This window comes from Calliopsis andreniformis, chromosome 8 (assembly GCF_051401765.1).
Source record: "Calliopsis andreniformis isolate RMS-2024a chromosome 8, iyCalAndr_principal, whole genome shotgun sequence".
Lineage (NCBI taxonomy): Eukaryota > Metazoa > Arthropoda > Insecta > Hymenoptera > Andrenidae > Calliopsis > Calliopsis andreniformis.
In genome coordinates, this window is record NC_135069.1 from 11,224,999 (window position 1) to 11,248,512 (window position 23,514).

The 23,514-nt window shown below is 37.3% G+C and overlaps 1 protein-coding gene across 1 annotated transcript in view; it reads left to right on the forward strand.

The window, feature by feature from the left end:
• The window catches only part of Sv (paired box protein shaven), a 155,414-nt gene that overhangs the window by 101,706 nt on the left and 30,194 nt on the right, over positions 1-23,514 (forward strand). Inside the window, exons 3-4 of the mRNA XM_076383307.1 lie at positions 14,520-14,685; positions 22,877-23,074. Coding sequence (XP_076239422.1) covers positions 14,520-14,685; positions 22,877-23,074 — 364 coding nt within the window. The remainder of the gene's footprint in view (positions 1-14,519; positions 14,686-22,876; positions 23,075-23,514) is intronic.

Sequence of the window (23,514 nt, forward strand, 5' to 3'; positions counted from 1 at the left end):
GAGTCAATAAGATGTGTACACGTACACAGTATTAAATTGAAGCTTTTTATACAAAAAATCTAAGTAAATCAGAGAATTTCTATGCGTTGCTCAAATCTTCCACGACCTAAACTTTGGAAGTGTTAAAATAAACCACTTTTCAACAACAGCAGGTTTAAAAATGCAATTCCTTACAAAATTAAGCTTTTTTTAATTTAATTCGAGTATCGATGACATCGATGATTCGCTCACCTTCGTGTAGTGCTTAATTAAACGTGAACACGAACGGATCGTTCGATTTAATTAAACTCGTGAGCTGATCCTCATTGAATTTCAAAATAAGTTGGGCGAAAGAAGAAAGAGAATGTTTATGAGACATAAATTCGTCAATGAATTACATCGTACGCACAGCACAATAATTGTGTCTAAACAAGGGGGTGACGGAAAGCGCGTAATCATATTATGATACTGTGGCCTTTAGTTCTCTTGGGATGGAGGAGGGCTGTGTGTTTGACATTTAGCATTTCCCGCGGGAAGCTTTGGACTTTCATCCATCAACGGAAGATCCCATTCTCGTAACATTTACCAGATATTTCGCAGGTTTTCCTGAGCCGCATTTTTTCTATCATCAGCCCTTCCGATTTGATTTGTATTCGATGAATATACATTCTCTTAAATGTCCAGGACATTTTAAGGAATGTCGTTGCCTTGAAATGTGTAATACACTTTTTGTATATCTTAAAAGGAAAATTTGCACGTTTATTCGGTTTCTGAATATTCAAGAAAAAGTTTTAAAAAAGAAAAGTATTTTGAGACCTGAAAATCTTTTGATTGAGTCACTTTTTATATTATAGACCGATTTATTTATTTGTAGGAACTTATATCAAGGTTTCATGTAAGTATTTTAAGGATCAATGCAAAATGAATGAGACAGAACTCGCAACAATATGACTTCTAATGACAATTACCTTGAATATTAACTTCGGAACCTTACAGTATGCACTTTCTACAAAAATACATGAAATATCAAAACGAAACGCATCACGATATTTAACGAATGAAACAGATTCTTAATCAAACTTTGTTTTTTGAAATGTATTTATAAAAGTTTAATTTTGCATAAAAATCCACAGTCTAGTGATATAAATTTGTAAATTCATGTTTTTTAGTAGGAGAAACTGTACAAAATCGTAAAATAAGGTAAAATCGAATATTACACTTATGTATATCCATAATTAGCTCAAAAAATCTCACGACCATTTGGCAATTATTTTCTGGCATATTGAAATCTGTCAACAGAAATTTGTTACGAAAGATATACGTATGTTCCTCAGAAATATTAAAGTTCTCGTGTTTTCCAATGATCTGATCTTATTTTCAACTGTTTTCAAAAATGCACTATAGTGATTTTGTAATCAATAGGTAAGTTACATAAAGAAAATTCAAATTGGTTTCATCTACATATTTAGTTATTAACAGGAAGTTATGTTCATACATCCTAAGGCAAAACTATATGGCGTAAATCCGATTAAATCTCAAACGACTCTCATTAGGGAAGCATTTAGTGAATACAGGTTTGATAATGTAATTTGTTTCATAAGTTAAAATATTATAAGCCCGGAATCTTCAGTATATGATTTTGTAGATGCATAATCCCTTGACTGTTTCCCCAGTTCCAAGGTATATACCTAATTCGCATAAAAATTGTTAAACAAGACCTTTGAAACAGGGACACCGTGCAGAAAGTTTGAATCTAAAAATAAAGAAGATGAAACCTACAAGAGTAAAACGTCACCAGCAGTTTATTTATAGCACAATAATAAAACATAAGAATACGTTGCTATGCTACATATCATAATTTCCTCAAATCATCATTGGTGTTGTATACAATGTTTTCATACCAATCACACAGAACAAATACGTTATCTCTTCAGGGGTGAAAAGATGTTCCAAATTTTTCGCGTGCAATGTATAAATTAACGAGAAAGACTTATGTTGAGAAAGATGATCACTCGATAATGGCAAAGAGCAGTTCCAGGTTTGCTCTCGGCAGCAGGGAAGATGTATCGCGGGGGATCGCAATTTATTTTTGTATCAAGTGTATGTGTCTAACTAGTTTGTCCCGGCGAAAGTAAGCGGCTCTTCTTCCAAGATTAACGATACTTTAGTACTGTTTTAAAGAGGTCCATCCCCCTACCCTGGATTTTCACCCAGGAGGTTGGATGCTCGCACCCCCTACAGAAAATACTCAGGATTAACCTGCTCCACCTCTCGCTCCCTCCTTCGTCGCCACTCTTTCAGATCCCTCCCTTAGCTCCTCCTGAACTCACCACTTCGTTATTTCCTACCGCCGCACTACTCTCGAAAGGGAGGGTCAGAGCACGGAAAAAAAAAAAGTAGCAATCGTCGGAACTTGAAAGCAGGGCATTTTATGATAACTACAAAAGTGGTCCGGCCACTGTTAGGGTGGCAAGAAAGAGGGTGACAGGGCGAAGCGAGAGTGAGTTACTACCCCTACACCGTTTTTTCCACCCTTAGCTGGATCGCGGAGAAAGAGAGAGAGGAGATGACGAAGAGAGAGCGAGGCTGGAGCGCGGTTTTCCCTTACCAAAGGACGCTGGAGGCAAGGACTTGAATTGATTGCTTTCATTACGCAAAAAAGTCACTTCCTCTCTGTCTTCTTCTTTCTCTCCCCTTTCGCCTTCTCTGCCTCCTTCTCTCGTTCCCTGCGTCTTAGCATCCTTCACCTTGGCCTCTGTATTTTTAACTTGTGCCGCGCGGCAGTGGCGAATAAGTAAGTGTGCTATTTACATCAAGTCTCGTAAGTTATCGTTGCTTGCCTCTTCGTTCCTCCGCCAGCAGTATACTACGGTAATGTAGTTAAGGGTTAATCTTTCACGGAATGGTTACCAAATTTTCTAGGACACTTGTGAAATTTCCAGGTTTTGCATCCATTTCTCTGTAACGTCCCGAAGGACGGAGGGGAACATGGAAAGCATAATTCGTTGACGTGTTTTCCTCAATGTTTTGTCAGAAATGGGATTCTCATTGGAGATTCATTAGCTTATTTTGGTTTGAGTGCAGTCAGATATAAATCTTGTCGATAATTTTCCAAAATAAAGTTTCGAAATTTTAATGAAATTTAGTTGAAGTCTTCAGTGATATTGTAAGAACAATTTTATTTTATCATCACTTGTTAAGAACATATTATCACTGCACGAGAGACTTATAATTATTTTCTGTAATCTTTCACATATGGATTGATATCCTGAAATCATTATTTCTAAGACTATAGAGACTATTACTACTTCTGAAGCTATATACATAAAATTGTGAAACCACAAATAACTACGATATAAATTAAATAATAATATTTAAACACTCAAGCTTCTTGTTTGAGCCAAAGCTAACAGAGCTCTAATCTTCTACGATAAAATTGCATTTTCAAGACCTGCTCCCTTGGAACAGCATCAAAGATCACGACTTACCTTTCTGTGCAGCGAAACTCCCGTACTCCGTAGTTCTGGATCTACAATATGACAAGTAAGATTAATACTGCGATTTCCCGACGGATTAGGAAGGATAGAAGATCCTCTAGGTACTGATTAGGTAGCCAAGAGCATCATGCACCCGCATTACCCCAATGATCGATGCATCCAGAGCAGCCTGCTCATCTGCATCTACCCCCTCTGATTCTGCCACCGCTGTACCACCGCGTAGCGGCAAACTTCGACCCTCTAGCAACGAAACTACGGGTCTCCGAGTCCACAATCCGAGCGACGTCCCCATTCTGCTGCAAATGTATCTCGCGTCGAGTGCCGGTGCAGTCATGTAGGGGACATATTGCCCGTCAACGCGAGCAGAACCGCTCGTTCGTTCAGCCAAATGATATGCCAAACTGTAATCTCGGCAGATCCTCCAGAGATTAGGTCATTCAACGGGGTAATGACGAATGGATCTTAGCTGGCCCCCGATCCTGTGTCAGGTGAACCAAGAATTTTTTCGAGGGTGAACGGCGAAGGGAGAATGGGGATAGGAGAATAAAGAATCGTCTATCGATGCTTCTCAAACTACTCTATGGCCGACCCTTAACTTCTTAAGCTCCTTGTTGCATTAAGCGTTATAATGCTCTTTTAATTGGAATCAACTGTACGTCACTTTTAGGAGCAATATGACTCATAATGTTTACAAATGTTATAATATATTTTTACAAATAAGCATCCATTTTGTAAAAATGGTATTTGGGGAGATGTCCTTGAAGCAATTGTGAGAAGTGTATGTTCTATACTTTTTATTAGATATTTTAATAGATCTATGCTTGATTTATTTAGATTTGCTTAGAAAGATGGCGCTGCTACTTTTGTTAGAATCTCATATTTTATAATATTTATTTAGTAGCCGTTGTTTTTTTCTTATCTTCCCAGAAGAGTCAATCAAGTTTTTATTCCCATTGCTATTATATGTTGACTCTATTACTTATATTTCATTATTTATTGTGCACATTATTGTAATATTTATGTTTTAAAATTGATTATCTATACTAGGTGTAACTAGGAGCAGCTAAGTTAATCCTTACTCGTATAAGTACATAAATATATTTGTAATCCTACTATAATGAAATATATGTACAAAGGAAGTGTTTGTTGTATAGACATATCTAAAAACACCACTGTACTTTAAATAGAAATAGAATAATAAAATTATTTATACTGGTAATGAACTCATACGATTAATAGGCACTTATATTAAGATTTCAGTTAATTACAAAATTGTGTCACGCTAGAGTTAATCATATCTTGAGCAGTCTTTAAAATTGCCTTGTTTTTAAACTAATTGAAAGTAACATATATTAAGAAGGAGTAGAGGACGTGGTAAAAATATATGCTTTTAGTTTTAGAAATTAAATCAGTGAAATTTTATTTCTGTCATAACGATTTTTGATGTCCCGCGAGGATTTTGAAACTTTCAATTTTTATTCCCCGAAAAGTATGTAAAAAATTGTATACCTTTTGATATTTTGTAACCTTGAGGTAAGAAGTGATCCTTAAAATGGAATCCTCTTACTGATTCTATTTTTTATTATTAACTTTTAATCTTTTTCTACACTTTATACAAAAAGGTCATGAGGTAGTATACTACACCACCTTTAACTAAAACACTTTAACTAAAATTGCTTTTCATTTTCATGTTTTCTTTTATATCAAAGAACCGTAGTTTAAAAAATTCAAATGAATAAATACACAAAAACTTCATAAACCCAATTAAAATAATTTTTTTGAATCTTGAGGTACCTCGAAAATTAGGTTCATCAAGTTCAGCTATGAAAACTAAAATATTATTTATAAAAGTCAATATTCATAAACAAAACTGCTCTTACATTTACTCCACCCTAATACATGTACGCAGTATACATATGTAACCACTTCCAAAAAACCAATTCTACACATCTGAGACGCAAGATCGGTAGGCTCAAGCATTATTCACTTCCGAACAATAATGTCTAGCCTCGAAGGTTAAAAAGTAGCGAGCGTAACAGGATGCGGTGTCGGTGCAATCGATCTCGATGTAGTCGTCAATCGAAAAGGCAGAGTCGGCTAGGAAATTACGGGACCCCTCCGCACGGATACGGAGTGTCAGGTGCACAGGTTGCGCAACTGCATCGTTTGACAAGACGCGCGTTTCCCGATCTCACGTATCTAATATCGGAGACCGGGCGTGGACGAGGCGGAGGAGGAACGGCGTCCCAGTCGGCGCAGAGGAAAGGAGGAATGAAATAAAGAAAGGAGTCGTAAAAGAACGCACTCGAATGTAAACCGGACCCTTGTGAGATTCGCGGCCCAGCGACGGTCCCACCGACGCTGATGGCTGACCGCACCTTCCGGGCGATCCAAGTCACTCCGAACTAAGGCCAGACCTTCCCAGCGCAACATTTAGATAGGTGGGGGCCTCTGTGGTCTCTCTTCTCACCCTTACGGGGGGGATACCCACTGACACCGCTCCTTCCAGGGATCCCGATACACTTTTTGTACCCTCCTGCGAATTGTATTTGTTTCATGCATCATTTGCCGCTGCGAAAACAGTGTAACGTTTTTTGAATTTTGGCTTCTTATTCGCTTCAAAGGGCAACTCTGAAACACGATTTCTTTTTCGGTCAAAGTATCGGTCGAGATGGGAGGTCGAGGGGGTGATTCAAGTCTGGAGATCTACGTGTTTTCGGTACTTGAAATCTATGGCGAGATTTCCGTCGTTCTACAGGTTTGCAAGTGGAACTTCTACCATGCATTTTGTGAAACCCAGCTAGAATCGCAGGCAAACTTTTCCATTAATTCTTGCGCGAGTATTTAGAAGTTTACTGCCTCCCTTGAGCGTAATAATTCGGACGAATATATCGCAAAAATTGGAAAGCTGTAGATATGAGTAATTCGATCCGTTGAAGGGTCATTGAAATGCATCGTGCATTGCCTAACTTTCAAGTTATGTCGTAGCATAAAAATGATAAGTTTCTTCCGGCGAATAAGCATCTATAGATTATCGTAAATGTTATACTTCAGTATAAGTTCCCAAGCAAAGTATCCAGCACCAAGTGCACTGCAATTTGTGAACCAGTATATCGTCCCCACCTTTCTCAGCTCCCCACCCTGTGACACGTAACTTGCAGATTCCTAGTCCTTTCCTCCCTCATCCACCTCTTGTATCCCTCTACGTACTGTGGACGATGTCCACGGTGTTTGTCTCGATGTAATCAGTCTCGTAATTAATCACGTCTGGGTCTGGTGGACGTCCTATCGCCATGTGCAGTGATTGAAACGAAGTGAAAGGTTCTAAAGACTATGCAAATTATCGCGATTCCTCTGAAATTAAAAGAAGCTTCGATTCTTGTTCCTTTGCGTGGAAACTGAAGAAAAGTAGTGCGAGTTGGTGCTCGAAGAATTTTCTGCTATCAAGTTTAATCTCTCATTCAAGGAAATACGTTGAAGAAAGCCATGAGAAGAGGCAGGCTACCAAAAATAGACTCAAGCTATAGAAATTGAGTCTCAAAGTGTCTTAGCCTATTCATAAACTCGCTCCACCTGAATGTAGGATTCAGAATTTTGGTCGGTAATCGAGGTAAACCATGAAGCAGCGTTATAGACCAGAAATAAAAGAAGCGACTGGATAAAGTGGTTGAACAGTGACGCAGAGGTATCTTAGAAGAAGTGAAGTGACAAAGGAAAACTCTTAAATAAATAAAATCGATAAGGCGAGACATCGTATCCTAGAAGCAAGGTAGAGCCTTCGGAAGAGGGACAAGCTCATGAATAAGCAGTGCTCACGGGGGTGTGCGCCGCGTGATTTCGCGTGGGACTGTTGGCGGTAGACCAGCCGGCGAACGTTTATTTCGCAACCTTTGCCTCTTCCATCCCGATTCTTCCTCTTTCTCTCCCTGGTCTGGTTTCAGTCCCTCTAAAGCCGATGCCAATAACGACGTTATCCCGCGCGACACTGCCGCCGTTTCCGTAGAAACCCCGCGTCACAGAGCGCCCCACCTTGACTCCACGTGATCCTGGCCCGGCCAATGGTGGCGCGGATCCTCCTGGCTGGATGCTGATCGAGGGATGCAAAAGGCGGGGTTGCGAAACGCGTGGGGATGAAAGCTCGCCGAACGAGGCGGGGGTCGAAAAGCTTCGCGAAGTCACGTGTGCCCGTCGGCAGAAACCTCGTTCGTGCTTTCACGTCGTTGTTACCCGCACAGTCGTGCTGCTTTTTGAGGTCCAGCCACCGTGTCACCGCGGCTGATAACGATAACGAGAGTCGAACGTGACCGAGAACCTCTTTCCGTATTCCGAATCGGGCTGTTGACGAACCGACAGACAACCAATGTTCAATGTACAATGGTCGATCATATCAAATTGAATCATCTTGGAGATAATTGCCGCGGTGTTTTGGATCACTTTTTGCTTGTCAGTGGTGTGTGATAAGGATAAGGGAGACAGGGTGAAGCTGTGAAGAGTTTAAGACATTCAGGCTCAAAGACTGACCCTGTGCGTCGAAACATAAAAACAGTTTATGCGTTTGTTAAATATTTCAGTGACAAGTGAACATTAGCATCGAATGGAAAGGACAATTAGCACTTTGGATACGGTGAAGTGAAACTCGAGTTAGTGATGGAGAATGGTGTCAAGTGACTAAAATACTCGTCGACAAAGCAAAACAGTCATTAACTTAGCCATTATGATTGCAATAAACTGGTAGTTAATAAAACACTTAGCTGAATGTTGGGTACATAGAGTCAAAGACTCGTTCTTGTTGTTAATTGCCATGACGGTTCTACAAGGAAGTCATCGCGTGTGAGATGAAAGCAAAGATGAAGAAGAAACTGTCCTTGAAGGACACGTCGTTTCGTTCATTGTGTAGGGCGTGCGAAAGTGCAGTTCAGTGATGGCACGAGTGGTGTGAGGGAAGCGATATTCTAGGTGTTTCATAGATAAACTTCTGTAACTGGCGACAAGGATTCGGCTCCTGATTCACGAAGATGAAGCGACGGCCGACCGGGTGCTCGCCGAAGCCACCCGTCGTCCGGCACAAAGACGTTCCTGATGACAGTCATTGTACCGCGTCGCCATAGACTGACCCTCCACGCTCCAGTAAAAAAGAGATGAAAACCACTTCTGGAAACGTATAAGAAGTCTTCATCGGTAGTCAATAGGACCGTCCGCCCTTTGGATACTTTTCTCATATTATATATAAATCTACACGGCGAGAGGAACCACCTGGATTCCCATAGCCGACGGCCGTCGGCTTTTGGGGTGTCGCAATGGACCTTAGCACTGCCTACCGTTACAATCAAAATATGATGGAATATTACACTTGTAAGCCAATTACGTCTTCTTCAGATATCTTTCTTTCTTTCTTTGCACGCAAGTTAAGAGTTGATGACCTTTCACTGAAGAAATCTTATTCCTATGTACCTACTGTTGCCTGTATTTCTTATTTTAAAAATCTCATTTTTATTATTAATGTGATTAGTTAAAGTTAGTATGCCTCTTATTTTTTTCACTTTAGAAGACAATTAAATTCTTTTCTTCTTAGAAGAAAGCTTTTAATGCCTTTAACATAAAAGTAGTCAAAGAAGTTTGAGTTAGCCTCTGAAAAATTTTTGTTATATTCTCGCGAAAAGTTTCAGTTTGAATAGACCGCTAAGAAATGACAAGGATAGTCGTTGGCTAATTTTCCTCGATTGTGAGAGTTACGTGCGTAGCGTGAAGAACGATTTCTCTGGAAGTCGGCTGTCGATCAAGCGGGGTATCAAGTAGATAGGAAAGTTTAGCAACAGTCAATTGTCCAACAACAATTCTATCCTATCGACGGACAAATGAGAATGCGAAAACAAGAAATTCAATGACCTTCATTCACTGTTCGATTCGTAACGGTACCGAGGCCAGCAAAAAGCTAAACCACAATCGTTGAAGTCCCTGATCTGCGTAGTAACCATTTTGCAAAATCGTCCGACTCTCTCTTCCCTTAAATTCACAGTGAAACCTTACGTATCGCGCAACAAATAGTCGACTAAAATTTTCCACTTCATACTCACGAAAAAACTTTGCCACAGAATCCGGGCTTTTTATACACTTTCCTTTTCTCTCACTTTCTTTTTCCCCTAAACTGGACAAGAACTAGCATTTCCTGATATAGAGAAATTTGTGTAGTTAGATTCGCCTTATGCCTTCGTAAAAAGATTTGAACTCCGGATAATGAACTAAAATTGCTTCCAAAATTATTTTTCAATACGTAACTTAGGAATATTAAATTATTTCATAAATATTGCTTCAGAAAATCATGTTATTCGTAATAAAACTAATGTGTACTATTATTTGTAGTCATAGCTCTGTCAAATATTACATTCTGCCTATCAAATCATCTGTAAATCTGTTCTTTAAAGGATTCTTAATTTTTTGAATTAAAATGTAAGACATGAGGCAGATATTTTACAGAAGTCTAAATTAAAATACCCAAATTTAAAAAATGATCGCCTGAAATATAGAGAAGTGTAAAATTTTGATGTTTGGAATGCGACAATTTCACGCGAATTCCTGGCTATAAGCAAAAATACGACCAGTCACAGTGTTTGTATCTAATTAGCAATCGGACCATATTAATTAGGCGAGTCCGAGGGTCGTTTGAAGTAGCAGCGATCGAAACCGCCACGCGCACCGCACGCTCGTTTATGACCGGCCAGTGGTTCCGTTCAACCTAATGGGATGATAATAATTATGAAACATTTACAAGAATGGTATGGCAGCGATGTGCATTGGAATCGTTTTGTAATTGTCTGTCAATCTCTTTCGGTGAATAGCCCAAAACAACCTATGCAATTATTGCAGAGAGTATTATGTACATGGTATTTGTAGAAATAGTGGTAAATCCTTTTTTTCTAAATACTGATTAGCTAGATTTACAAGTAAAATAATTTCTTTTCTTTCGTTCGCTAAGTATTTTCAAATATAGGGTGTTAATAATGAAGTGCTCATTAGAGCACTTTTTGATATACTTCCTTGTGTTAATATAGTCTTCAATTAAAACTAAATATGAAACTTGTGATACTATTTGGACTTGAAGACGCTTATTACTAGTTGAAAGTTGTTGCCTTTTCTATTCTATAGTGTACCTAAATTCTACCACCCTTATTTACATAATTTTGAAAATAATATTTATCATTGTGCTAAAAAAATGATGTCTAGTTTCAATAAATGTGAACCACTAGTTCCATGAAAACAGCATTAAATCTTATCGAACAGAAGGTTTCCTGTAAATGAACATGCTTCACTGGAACTCTTAAAAATGACAAAAACTTCATACGAGCATTCTAACTGTCGCGTTATTATTAAACGAAATGGCAAAATATTGTTCGCATTAAGCACCAAATTCTAAAACGAAGTGACAACACATAACGATGAATCGTATTTTTTCCATCCATTTTTCTAACGACCAAGTAGGTAATAAAATCCAGTTTCCCGACAATATATAACGCCAAGTTATAACGTAATACAGTAACAAAACTATCGGAGAAATATCGAGTGACTATTCGAGAATGTATATCAACGTTCTTGGCTACTGACGCGCACTCGCACACCTAGTCGACCCGCGTGTCGTACAAGGCCTTTTTCCGTGCTACTCCAAAACCAGCTAAAACCAGAGGGGTTCTGCCATTTCTGGTGATGCGGAAAACTGCTACAGACGCCGTCGTCGAATTCATTCGTCTCCCTCGTTTCTTTCGTGTGTCACGATTAACAAATTCTTCATTTCTAATTACTCCAAGTCGCCTCCTCGTTCATTGGGTTTATGTGTCGCATCCATCGTAGGTTTATATAACGTTTGTAAATGCGTGACTATTCAGGTACAGCATAAAGTGATGGTTTCTTCATTATGGTCGTTTATATGATTGTAATTAAAGAGCTTACCTATAATAAAAGCAGCACTTGACAAGTTTTACGATTTTTTCTAGTAAGAACACATTCTAGTGGTCAAAAACGAGATTCAGAGCATAATGTAACGTCATATTAAAATGCAATATATGTACTATGATAAATATTTTTTTAAAAAGAACAGTAATCAATGGAATAAGAAGTAAAGATGGTATAATATCTTTTGTATGAATTATTAAATAATCGATAGAAATTGTGACATCCTATAAAGTGCCTATAAGTTCCGACACAAAATCACCTTGGTTAGTGTTGTTATTATTATATACATTAAAGTTATAAAAGAAAAATTGTAGATAAAACTATGATCGATAAGTACATTTCATTTCGGAATTGGTGAATAAATATAAATAAATTAATTGTACAGAGAATTGCTACCAGCTAGCGTTTTAGGGACAATACAAGTATCCAAATAACGATTCGTCTTTTACATAGGTACTAAAGTTCACAAAAAGTAAAAAAAAAGTCTTAATTCTTAGCTCACATGATAATGTTACAACGCTTATACTGACTCATCTTTTCATATTTCGCATAAAAGATATCGGCATGTAATTTACACGTATTACTATGCTAAAAAAGTGTAAATTTTTTGTGCTACTATGAATTATTTATATGAATATACTATGAATTATTATTATAGTATAACTTCAATTATACGATGTATCACGAGATTCCAACTTGGAGCATCTTTTTGATAGCTAACTCTGTTTTCTTCAGCAAGCTACTATTACTTCACTGCTTAAATTTTAATCGATGTCCCACTATACTCTTAAGCAGGGAATCTGCCAGCAAGCTAAGCTAAGCTAGTATGCTAAGTTTAAAAATATTTGCTGCGATTCAATAAACGTGCACAATATACATATATACACAATATCATAGTACAAAATAGCATAGCATAGCATAACATAGCATATCATAGATTAGCTTACCAGTGGATTCTCGGCTTTATTATTACTACACTCAGTGCAACCTTAAATAAAAGATACTTTAAATATTCCAAGTTCAGTTAATCAAGTTTCTACCATATTAATATTCTAGCGTCATGTCAATTGAGATTTAAAGTATAAAATCCACTAATTCCAGTTACTAAAAGAAAGAACAATGATGAAGAATTATGTACTTTGAGTACATGCTATTATTGTAGAAACAATAATAAGAAAACAAGACAGAGTACCAAGGTGAGCTGATTTATAAAGTAGCGAGTAACAGCTACAGAACAAACGTCCAGGTTAGAAGGAAAACTAGATTTACTGTAGGCCAGGATTGCAACGCGGAGTGAACAATAATAAGCCTCGGTGACGCGATGGCTGCGAGAGCAACGGCTCGACAATTCGTAGCACTAGTAGATCTGGATTCGGGCTCGGGGGTGGTCCAGGCAGAATTCAGGACCCTCATATAGTTGTGGTCAGCAGGCGTGACGGCGTGTGTGCACGTAGGGTAGTCATGGTGCTTTGGCCGTGGCAGTGCCACCATGATTCCAGCGATATCCCCTGACTACCGGCCGCGCCGCAGGGATGCGACCATAAACGCAAGAGTGAATTGATTTGCGACCGGAAAGTGCGTATCGCTTCTAGTAATGATCGCGAATCCCTCATTGTCTTGCTGCAGCGCAGAGATCGCGATACGATGGGCAATGTCGACGGAAGAAAAAAGCTGATCGTCGTTCACGCGTCATAGCACGCGTGTCATTTCAGTAACAATCGATCGAAATTGCCGATTCATCATGATAATTAGCGACGATTGTTTCGATACGCATACCGGGTTATAGTAGCAATACTCCTATAACGAGATCCACTTTTCTGAGTTCAACTCGTGTGTTAGTAAACCTTGTTTCTATTTCGTGAAGAACGTGAGTGGCGATACACGAAATCATAGACCATTTGTTTTAAATAATTCATTCAGTGAGTTAAACAAAAATATATATATGTGTATAAAGAGTTTATAATAAAGAAAAATTTTATCTATTCATTCGTTGTAATGATTTCGTTTCTCCAATTTTTCATGGTAACTAGGTGATCGAAAATCTGACAAGTGGATTAAACAATTCCAGTAGAATACGCCGTCGCTCGACAGACGCGCCGACAAGATGTCTGTTTGAACGGTTACACCTGACTGACTTGTTAGACCACGTCGAATCAGATACTATTCTCACCGCGGCTCTTTTTCTCTTTAAATTAAGTCCTGACAGACCACTTCTATCTACATTAACGCCGTCCGACCAGAGTTGATTATCTAGGTAACAGTAAACAGAAACGAGGGGGATGAGTCGTGGAACCCAACGCAGAAGAACACTGACAGGAGCCTAAGCCGTTGTTAGGGGGTTGGAAACAGCGGTAATCATCGAAACATCAGTGCACTGGCTCGAACAGTGAGACATATGTCGCGGTCCAGGACCCTCCATTATGATATTAGATCGAAGTTATCACGTTAGGCGGCTTTAATGCGCAAAAATATAGTTACGCATAGGGGAGTAGCTCATTTTGAGAGGGAAATGGGGAAATAATGTCAGCACGATAGAAAATCGAATGTTCCAAACACGCTGCCTTCATTTTAATCAATTATTTCTCGTAGGAACCATTGGAGGAGAAATTACTCGTCCTAGAGTCATTCACAAATTTCAAAAGAAGCTTCAATTAAGCTATGTCTCCACTGAAGCATCAACGAGGAACATTGTGCCAATATATTTCCATTACCAACTCATAAATACACTTTATCCAAACTGAAGTAACATAATCTGAGTAATACTTGAGTTTTGTCCCGATTTCAAAACGACATTACTTATTACCAACAGAAACACAGACCTAAAGAAATATTCAGCAACAAATGACGATTTCATCAAGATCCACGAATCAGCCGCAAAGAGTTCCTCTGTTGCTTCAGTAGAAACACAGCTTGTTACCAAATTTGTACAAAAAACTAAAATCGAAGGTCGTTTTAAAGAGTAGTGTCACGACCAACCTGCTCTGGCATCGCCGAGGTCGCGATTTCCCAGGAAGACTCGTTCTCCATTCGTGGAAAGCTGCCCTCGACTGTCGCAAAAGGGTTCGTTTGGCTAATGCGTTATCGATTTCCATTTTCCAGGCCACGGCGGAGTTAACCAGCTCGGCGGCGTCTTCGTGAACGGAAGGCCCCTACCGGATGTAGTCAGGCAGAGGATCGTCGAGCTAGCGCACAGCGGCGTCCGACCGTGCGACATTTCCAGACAACTCAGGGTATCTCACGGCTGTGTATCCAAGATACTGTCGAGGTGAGTACCGACACCGTTCCGGCGCCATCCAGGTCTCCATCGTATCCGTTACAACCGCAGCCCCCGCGGTGTTCGTGGTCCGACGGCAATAGCCTTGCTTTTTGTTCTTCCCTCGCCTTGTTTGGCGCTCCAACGATTTCCTCGATTGATTCGATCGTGAGCCCTTCAATGTGATTTTCGTGGATTGTTCCGTCAGTGAATGGTGCGACGATCATTAAGGAATTTCAATCTGTCGCGACGGTAGCATTTCGGAGGTTTTGTAGGCTAAACCCAGCGATATTCCTGCAAGGTGGAAAAAAGGGTTCTACATTTATGATAGATAATACCCTATTGGGTAGATAGTAGAAAAGATGTAATAAACAGGGGACAAAAAATCAATATCTACTTTTTTTTGTTTCCGTTTAAGTGACTTGCTCGCTTAGGGATCTATTGTGACATGGAAATTGGAATGTTTCTTTGGTTATGAAAGGTTTTAAATAAAACAATCCTGTGTTATGATGTGTGTATAGTAGAAAGGCGTACTCTATGATTTCTTTCAAATATGGTAGGACTGATCTTAGAGCAAATCACACACTTACAAATCCTACAAGAAACAAGAAATTGTTTATAACTTAGAAATACTAATTTTTCGATCCATGTTTATTAGGACCTTTCTGCTCTATTTGGCGAGTACTCTCTACCCTAAACTTTCTGAACCCCTTCTTTTCAGTCTATATATGATTTAAATTTGAATAATCATATTTCTCTATAATACAGGAACTGTGTTTATGATTCCCAAAACAATTCACCTTTGAATCTTGCTAATATTATTAAAATTTGAGAAAATTTGTGCGATCCCTTACTGGTCCAAACGGAAGTATACCTAACATCGGCAGGTACCTAATTTGTCTATTACAAACAAAAGTCAGTAACGCAAAGAACCGAATTATTTACGAGAAGATCAAACTCGCTTTGCCAAATGTAACACCGTAATTTCCGCGAGGCGAAGTGGTCGAGACCGCTCGAATCACCGTGCAGGGAGCAAGAAAAGTGGAGACTGCTGGGTAAAAAGAGAAAGAAAGGACAGAGTTTGGCAAAAAAGGAGACTATTCCTGGTCGGAGTGATTTAATTAAAGACGCTGTTAGGACCACGAGGCGAACGAACCCTGGTACGAAATTGCGACGCCGGAAGGAAGGAACCACCCTTCTTCCTCCTCCAACGGGGGGTGCCAGCGGGTGCGACGATATGCGGTTTCCATGTTTTTTCCACCCTCCTCCCCGCGTTACATAACGGGTGGCCTCGTGCCGTTTTGATGGCCCAAATGTCATACGTCTCCGCTGCTGGAATATCATTGTCATATACTCCACTCTTTCGCGTATATTCCGTGCACAATAGGCCCGCTGGATTATTTACTACTTTACTGCTCCTGGAGACGTCACTCCCTTTATTTCCCTGGCTTTTTGTTGGAATTTCGGAATCGAGGTTCGATACTTTGCAATCAGTGGTCTTTTGAATATTGAGTTTTGTTTGGAGAGACACTTTTAATTGTTTATTTATAAAGGTACGCTTTTAAGTTTTTGACACGCGAGATATTCTTGTATTTTAACGTAGATTTTTTTTTTGATTTATCAGATTTTATCTTTATGACTTTATGAGCTTATGGAAATATAATAGAAGTTATCATGTATAATAGTTTGAAAGATGAGAAGATATATGACAGTTAGATTTTAATAAATTTGTTAAATTTTAAAGAATTATTAATTTTTTTATTGCTGGAAGCAACGTTTTGTTGTATGTCAATTTTAAGTCGAAAATTAGTGTATACGGAATTCATGTAGAGGTAATTGCTGTTTGACAGTAACTAATCATAAATCTAGGAGAAGTAGTGTAATGTAACAGGATTTACTAGGTAATGATATTAAGAGCAATGTGTTATAAACAGGAATTAACAGCTATATGGATATCGATGTGTATCAATTTTTGAAGACTTATAACCGATTCGATCGATAATGTGAGTCGTGCGTGTAATTACTAGATTAGAACGTTACGACAAAGCGTGACTCAAAACAAAAAACAGTTCAGCGGAAACTTTTATACTTAAAAATAACGTATAAAATATTAGTAACTAAGATGAAATAATCATGACACATAATTTTTAATTAATGCCAATTTTTATAAAATTCAATATTCTCGGCGGCAAAATATCAATATTTATTAATTCTTCGAAATCCTATATCATTTTAAAGAAAAATTATAAAATGATAATCTTCAAGATATTGAAGACAATATATTAGGATAAATTTTTATAAGAAAAAAGAATATTACGTACGATGTTTATGTATATGACAAACTAAAAAAAGTATTTTTTTCATGGAAGGCAAATAAATTTTGATCAGTTTAGAAGAAAACTATTTACAGAATACATACTATTGACATAAAAAGTAGTTTTATCTACTGAAAATTATCTTGCTTGAATAATTACTCTGAAGTAGATTTATGCGCAATTTACAGCAGATAATCTTCTCATCATTATTAAAATAATTTGTAATTTATATTTGAAGAATTCTTTAAATTATAAATTCTACAATTTCAAAGTTGAATTAGCAAAAATGTTAGACGATAAATCGAGGTCTTTGTCAAAGTAACTCATACTTATAACTCCAAAATGGCGTTTTTCAAATAATGCTACCTTTGAAATACATTCTGTATGTCATTCAACGTCAGTTTAAAATATGTTAGCTCCTGTTAGCCATACAGATGTAACTTTACATCCTTCGAAGTTTACAACCCTAAAGAAGCCAAACTATAACAAAAGCAGATTTAAACAGCGACAACGAGATGCTGTTAGCACCAAAGCTTTACGCAGTCACGCACTGCTGATACGTCATGACGATGTGCGTTGGTTCTTCGTGGAATCGTGACGATTTCGACGCTCTCCAAAACGAAACGGAAGCACCTGATTCCGACTACGAACCGACTATGTCGGTTCGTAAAGTCACAACAGAGTGCTGAAACTTCGCGCGACCCTTCGAAAGTACTCTAACCGAAAAACTTCTTTTGGTTTTCTCAGCAAGAGCACAAAGTGCCGCTTTTTAAATGCCCATTCAGAAGAAATGGCTGAAAATAGTCTCCGCATTGTAGAATTCATTTTACACAGAATCTCCTCACGTATTGACTCTAACATTTTCTTTTTTAGAACTTAATATTTTTTAGAGTGTCATATTTACTCGATTTTAATACGACACATACATGTCCTGATTCGTGTGCAAGTTGCAATCTTATAGAAATAAATCAGTAATTACTTTTGATTAAACTTCGAACATAAACTTTTCCTCTTTTAATTATTTAGAGCCTTAACGAATAATTATAGAAAGAACATTTTAATTAAAGTTTTTTACTCGATAAAGCTTTAGATACACGTTAACACAATTTTATTACTATGTACCTATGTTGTGCAATATAAAAAATTCAGATTATCTATCCACTTTTCATCGACAAATACATCAAAGTAGTAAACTTTCAAAACTCTGTAGTATTTTAAAAGTATTTCATAAGGTAGTAGCTTGAAATTTGTAAAAATTTGAGCTAACCTCAGCATACAAATTTAACATGTAATTGTATTAAAAATGATCAAGTATACAAAATACATAAATTTGTAGATTAAAATATAAAACTGCGCAAAAAAAAATAGGAAGAAAAATACTGATTCCAATAAGTCAATAATAAAATAAGATATAATTTCATTTAGAGTGATAAAGATAAAGCCACTATTATTAATTATTTTACATAAACTTTGATCTATAGTCGTGAACATTTCATTAACAAAAATCCAAGACTGTTAAAAGATAACTTAGCCATATATTAAAATGCTAGATCCATTTTGACCTTCGAATTTAATTTTGAAATGTTGATATTCTTTATTTTCCTTTTTCATCAATCAATTACAAATTATAATCTGCTGCAAAAAATATTTTCAGCCTTATAAAACTAATTCTATAACCACATCCAAGCATTAAAGGAAAGAATTTACTATACTTGTGTACTATTGCTAAATTGCTCTAAATTACCCTGAATTGCTTTATAATGGAAATTATCCTCACTTCAGTCTCTAAAACTAGATGATTCCTGTAACCAAGTGGATTTTAGAAATCGTACATAGAAATCGTACGTAATGGCCATTTTATGGTGGTTTATGGCAACGAATTTACAGCATAAAGAAACCCAAATATCGACGGGTGAGTATTGCCATGTGGACCGGTAATGGGATTTTACGCCAGATATAATCGCAATAATTTCGAAGCGGGGTGACACGGCGCGACCTTGCCTGTTTAAGGGAACCCTCCAGCGCTTTCAACTGCAGGTTCACGGGCAATCGCTTTTTTCTGGGCGACCAGTGTCGAATGATATATGGTTCAATAGTCGTAACACAGTGTAATGACTTAGACCAGGTCAATTGACACAAATTACTGTTTAATTCCAACGACGTCTGCTAAACAATTTCGTGTTAGAAGAAATCTCGATTACTTCTCCTGGTCTATGACGAATTTCGATTAAAATGATCGCTTTGATGATCAACGTCCAGCGTTCCGGATCGATTTCGAGCTTTCCCCCAACGATACTGATTATGACCGCTTTCTCTTAGTTCCATTTCTTACGTACCATCTGCAGTACTTCTCTTTTGCGAATTATTAGTTTCTCCATCAGCTTCTCACGCTTTTTGTAATCCTACCCACGCGATACACTACTTTAATGGAAGATATCTGACTCTATTCGGAATTGAAGTGTCAATTTCAGACATATAACAAGAAAGATAATAAGAATGTAGCAGTGGCGAATAAAATTGCACTACTTCATAAAAATTTCGTTAATTATCTATGTAAATACATTACAAAGATGATAAGTAGTTACATTAACAGCTATGTAGTTCAGAGGATGTGGTTTTCTGACCGATTCGGTAATTTTTCTGAAAGCAAAGAGGTACCCAATCTTCCTCGATTGCATATAACAAAATAAATAAACACATGTTGAATTGTGGGTTGTGAAATGAGTTCAACGTTTTTTAAAGAAAGCTGTGTAAGAGGTTTATTGGAGGAAGTATGCATTTTGAAATCGTGTAGCAATCTGGCTAACAATAAGGTCTTCTCTGTGGCAAACTTTATACATTCTAAAAATCTGATATAGGGACGAAAAGAAGAAAGATTCTTAAGATAAATGTCCAATGTGAACACTGACACTAATTTTATTTCAAGCTTAAATTCTAATATACCTAATAAAAGAAGGAAAAATAGTATCTATCATACAATAGTATATTCAGTTATTGAGACATAATTCAAGTGCATTTTTAGATTTCTTGCTTATAAGGATATTTGACACCTTAAACGTCCAAGTATTGTGACATTTGTCTTGTTAGTGACTAAGACTGCAGTATTTGAGCCAATGACATGTAGCAATCGCTAACAGGTAGTAATCGATAACTGGGCTACAAAAAATATTAAAATAATTATGCGCTGACGTTTCTGAAGAATAGTGTGATAATTGATGAGTATCCAATACAAATGAAGTCAGTAGTATAGGCATACGTGAGAGTTGAATTTTCGATGAAGATACGCAATCTTATGAACACTGCACAGTGATCTGAAGTCAATATTTAGCGATCCAGACTTTCAAATAATTTAAGCAATATTAATACCTTAGGATACTCTACTATACATTTTCAGGTCCTACCTAGTTCGTTTATTATTTATTAGACCATAGCATACTAATCCAGAAAACGTGCTTTTTAGACTTTTGATTCATTTGGCTTTAACCCTTTCCACTCCAAGGCTGTTTTTGTTTTTATTCCACCAGCTCCACGCTAAAATTACGTTTTTTTACTTTATGTGTTTTTTGTGTATTTTGTAAAAAAAAACGAATTTTTCTTATTTAATAAACTTTATTTTATGAGTAATTACATGATACTATATTAAAATCCTAAATTTTAATCTTTATAATCCCTTTTGGTATGGTATTTTTCGAAACAAATCCCAGGATGAAGCGAAGGTTTTGTCTCACAACTAGTTTTATTATGTAGCATCGATAAAATTTAATTGAATTATAGTATCTTACGATTCTAGAATATGTTTCATTCATTCGTGATTCAAACATTTTAGTAACAAAAATCCCTCCTGTTTTAAAATTTTCCGCAAAAAGAGGTATTACACCATGTCGAGTATCACTCGACAGTGGAGCTAGTGGAACAAAATCAGTGTCAAGTGACACTCGACATTGGAGTGGAAAGGGTTAAATCATGTAAACCATTAAACCCATATTTGGGGCTACTGTGTGTTGCCCGCAAAAAATCACCGAGTTGATCAAAAAACTGATCGTCCAATCTACCTATAAAATTGTTCTACCAGCTAAAGCCTCAGTGCCTGATAAGACGCGCAATTATTGCTAACGCGAGAATTAAAAAAAATTGCAATTTGAAGCTAACGCAATTCCCATAACCGCCACTGTAGTCTATCTTCGCATTTATTTGGGCAAGTGATTTAAAGTACGGCAGGAAACGCGGGCAGGGTGTTGAGCATGTACAAAATTGGTGAGATATCCAGCGGGTAGGAGCCGAGACTGGCGGCGCGGCGGTGGCGGCAGTGGCGACGGACCCACATCCATCAAGGTGGCCCACAAGCGGACCATTATTGCGGGCTTTCTGCCGTAATTGAATTTAAGCACGAGCGAAGATATTATTTAACTAATTAGACACAAAGGGCGCGTTCACGGCGGGCCAATCGCGATTGCCCATCGGGCGTAAATACGAGCTCTGGTGGGAGGCTGAGTGGCAACGACAGAGAGGAAGAGAGAACAGCCATAGGTTGGGAGACTAGCAGCGGGGGGCAGAAGTCGTTTGTTTTAAAACAGCCGGTCGTTGACGCACCGCTGGACGGTGATTCGTTATTCCGACGTTGGCTACCCACCGCGGGAAAAACGATCATACTTGTCTCTCTTTCGCCCGTTTTCTCGTTCTGTTTGACTCCGCTCGACCAGACTGGAAAGAAAGAAAGTATGGATCTAGCACTAGATCTCTACTAGATATTATACTTCTGAAAGTGTAGGGACTGAGGTGCATCTTACAACTCTACTTGTCGTAAAGAAAAGATTTAGGTATCAACAAAATTTTTACTTAAATTCAATTTTTTATAGCTTGTCTATGCTTTTTTTAATTATATTTTCTGTTTTGATCGATATGTATAATTATTTTATTGAGTGGAAGACAGAGTTCTGAAATGTTGATAAATCTTGATTTTCTTAAATGGGTACACTGATTTCAAATCAAAGGAAGATATTATACTTTTAGGACTAATGTAGCTTTAACCGTAAATGAAAGTAAAAAGAGCTCTTGCAAGTTAGAAAGAAATTGTAACTTTTTAAAGTAGAGGAAGCGAAATTGGAAACAAACAATTCTTTTTAATGAGAAAGAAAATTTATAAGTATGTACATGCATATTATATGAAAATGTAGACGTCCGACTGTTATTTGCATACTTTTAATTATCGACTAATTTTCATATCCTAGTAAAATTTTTAATTTTATTAAAAGTTACTATAATATCTAAATTCATAAAATAGTGAATTTTGTTGTATAGCCAAATTGTAATTAACATTTAAACGTTATGTATATAATTTTATTATATTTTACTGTTAAAAGTAAGTAGGTACAACATAAAGAAGCATTAAGACATTTTAAATGTTTTATTGGTAAATCATGCAATTCTGATTACTTCAAAATTTTAATATCAACTTCTCTATAGTTCCTAAATAATTTCACGCTAAAAGAATTAAAGAACACCAAGAGTATCTCCGACTCTTAGACTCCTTTTGAATAACCATATGTAAACTAAGTTTCCAAATTTACAAAATTTACAAATTTTCTTAAAAAGTGTAGAAAACACGAATTCACTCTTTTGTAAAAACTCAAAACCGTAAAATAAGACTTAAATGGAAAATATATAAATAAGAAATCAATTATTACGTAACATCTATATCATTATACCCACAAATACATTTTCCTAAAAGCATAGAAAAATAAATAAGAATTTCGTTTAAAAGTTGAACACTCGGTTAGGCTCACGCAGTAAAAGCAAAAGTAAGTTAAAGGAATGGACAACAACGAGTTATAATAGATGCTTTAAAAGATAGTAGAAACGATCTATCAGTTGGTTCTTGTTGTTCGCAGGTATTATGAAACCGGCAGTTTCAAGGCTGGAGTTATAGGCGGTTCCAAACCGAAAGTAGCCACACCGCCAGTCGTCGAGGCGATTGCAAATTATAAGAGGGACAATCCAACAATGTTTGCTTGGGAGATTAGAGACAGACTGCTTGCCGAAGGTATTTGCTCTCAGGACAACGTGCCATCCGTCTCCTCGATTAATCGGTAAGTTTCTTAGCTATTTATTACCTATGTAAAAGCCAGAATGTCTGAAAAGAGACCAGTCATAAGAAAACAAACTAATTTGCCAAAATATAGTCAATGGGTAGAGATCTTTTCACTGATTTTAGAATCTAAACACAGTGATTAAAAACAGAAACTTGATTACGATTATCGACCCTAGTTTAGAGATGTTGAAACAAAGATAAGAGAAATGGAAAAGAATTGTAAGGATGGTAAGATTTGATCTTAAAGAAAATAGTGTGACCAGGGCTATTTAACTAATTGAAAGCAATGACCGATACAACTCAATAATGAATCATCCATCACTCTGATAAATCGTCACTTATCCTGCGCGTGTCAATCGACGAGAACGTAACAGTTTCGAAATATATCATCCAAAACGCCTGAACGAATTAAGGGCTCGAGGCATATGCTTCGACCAG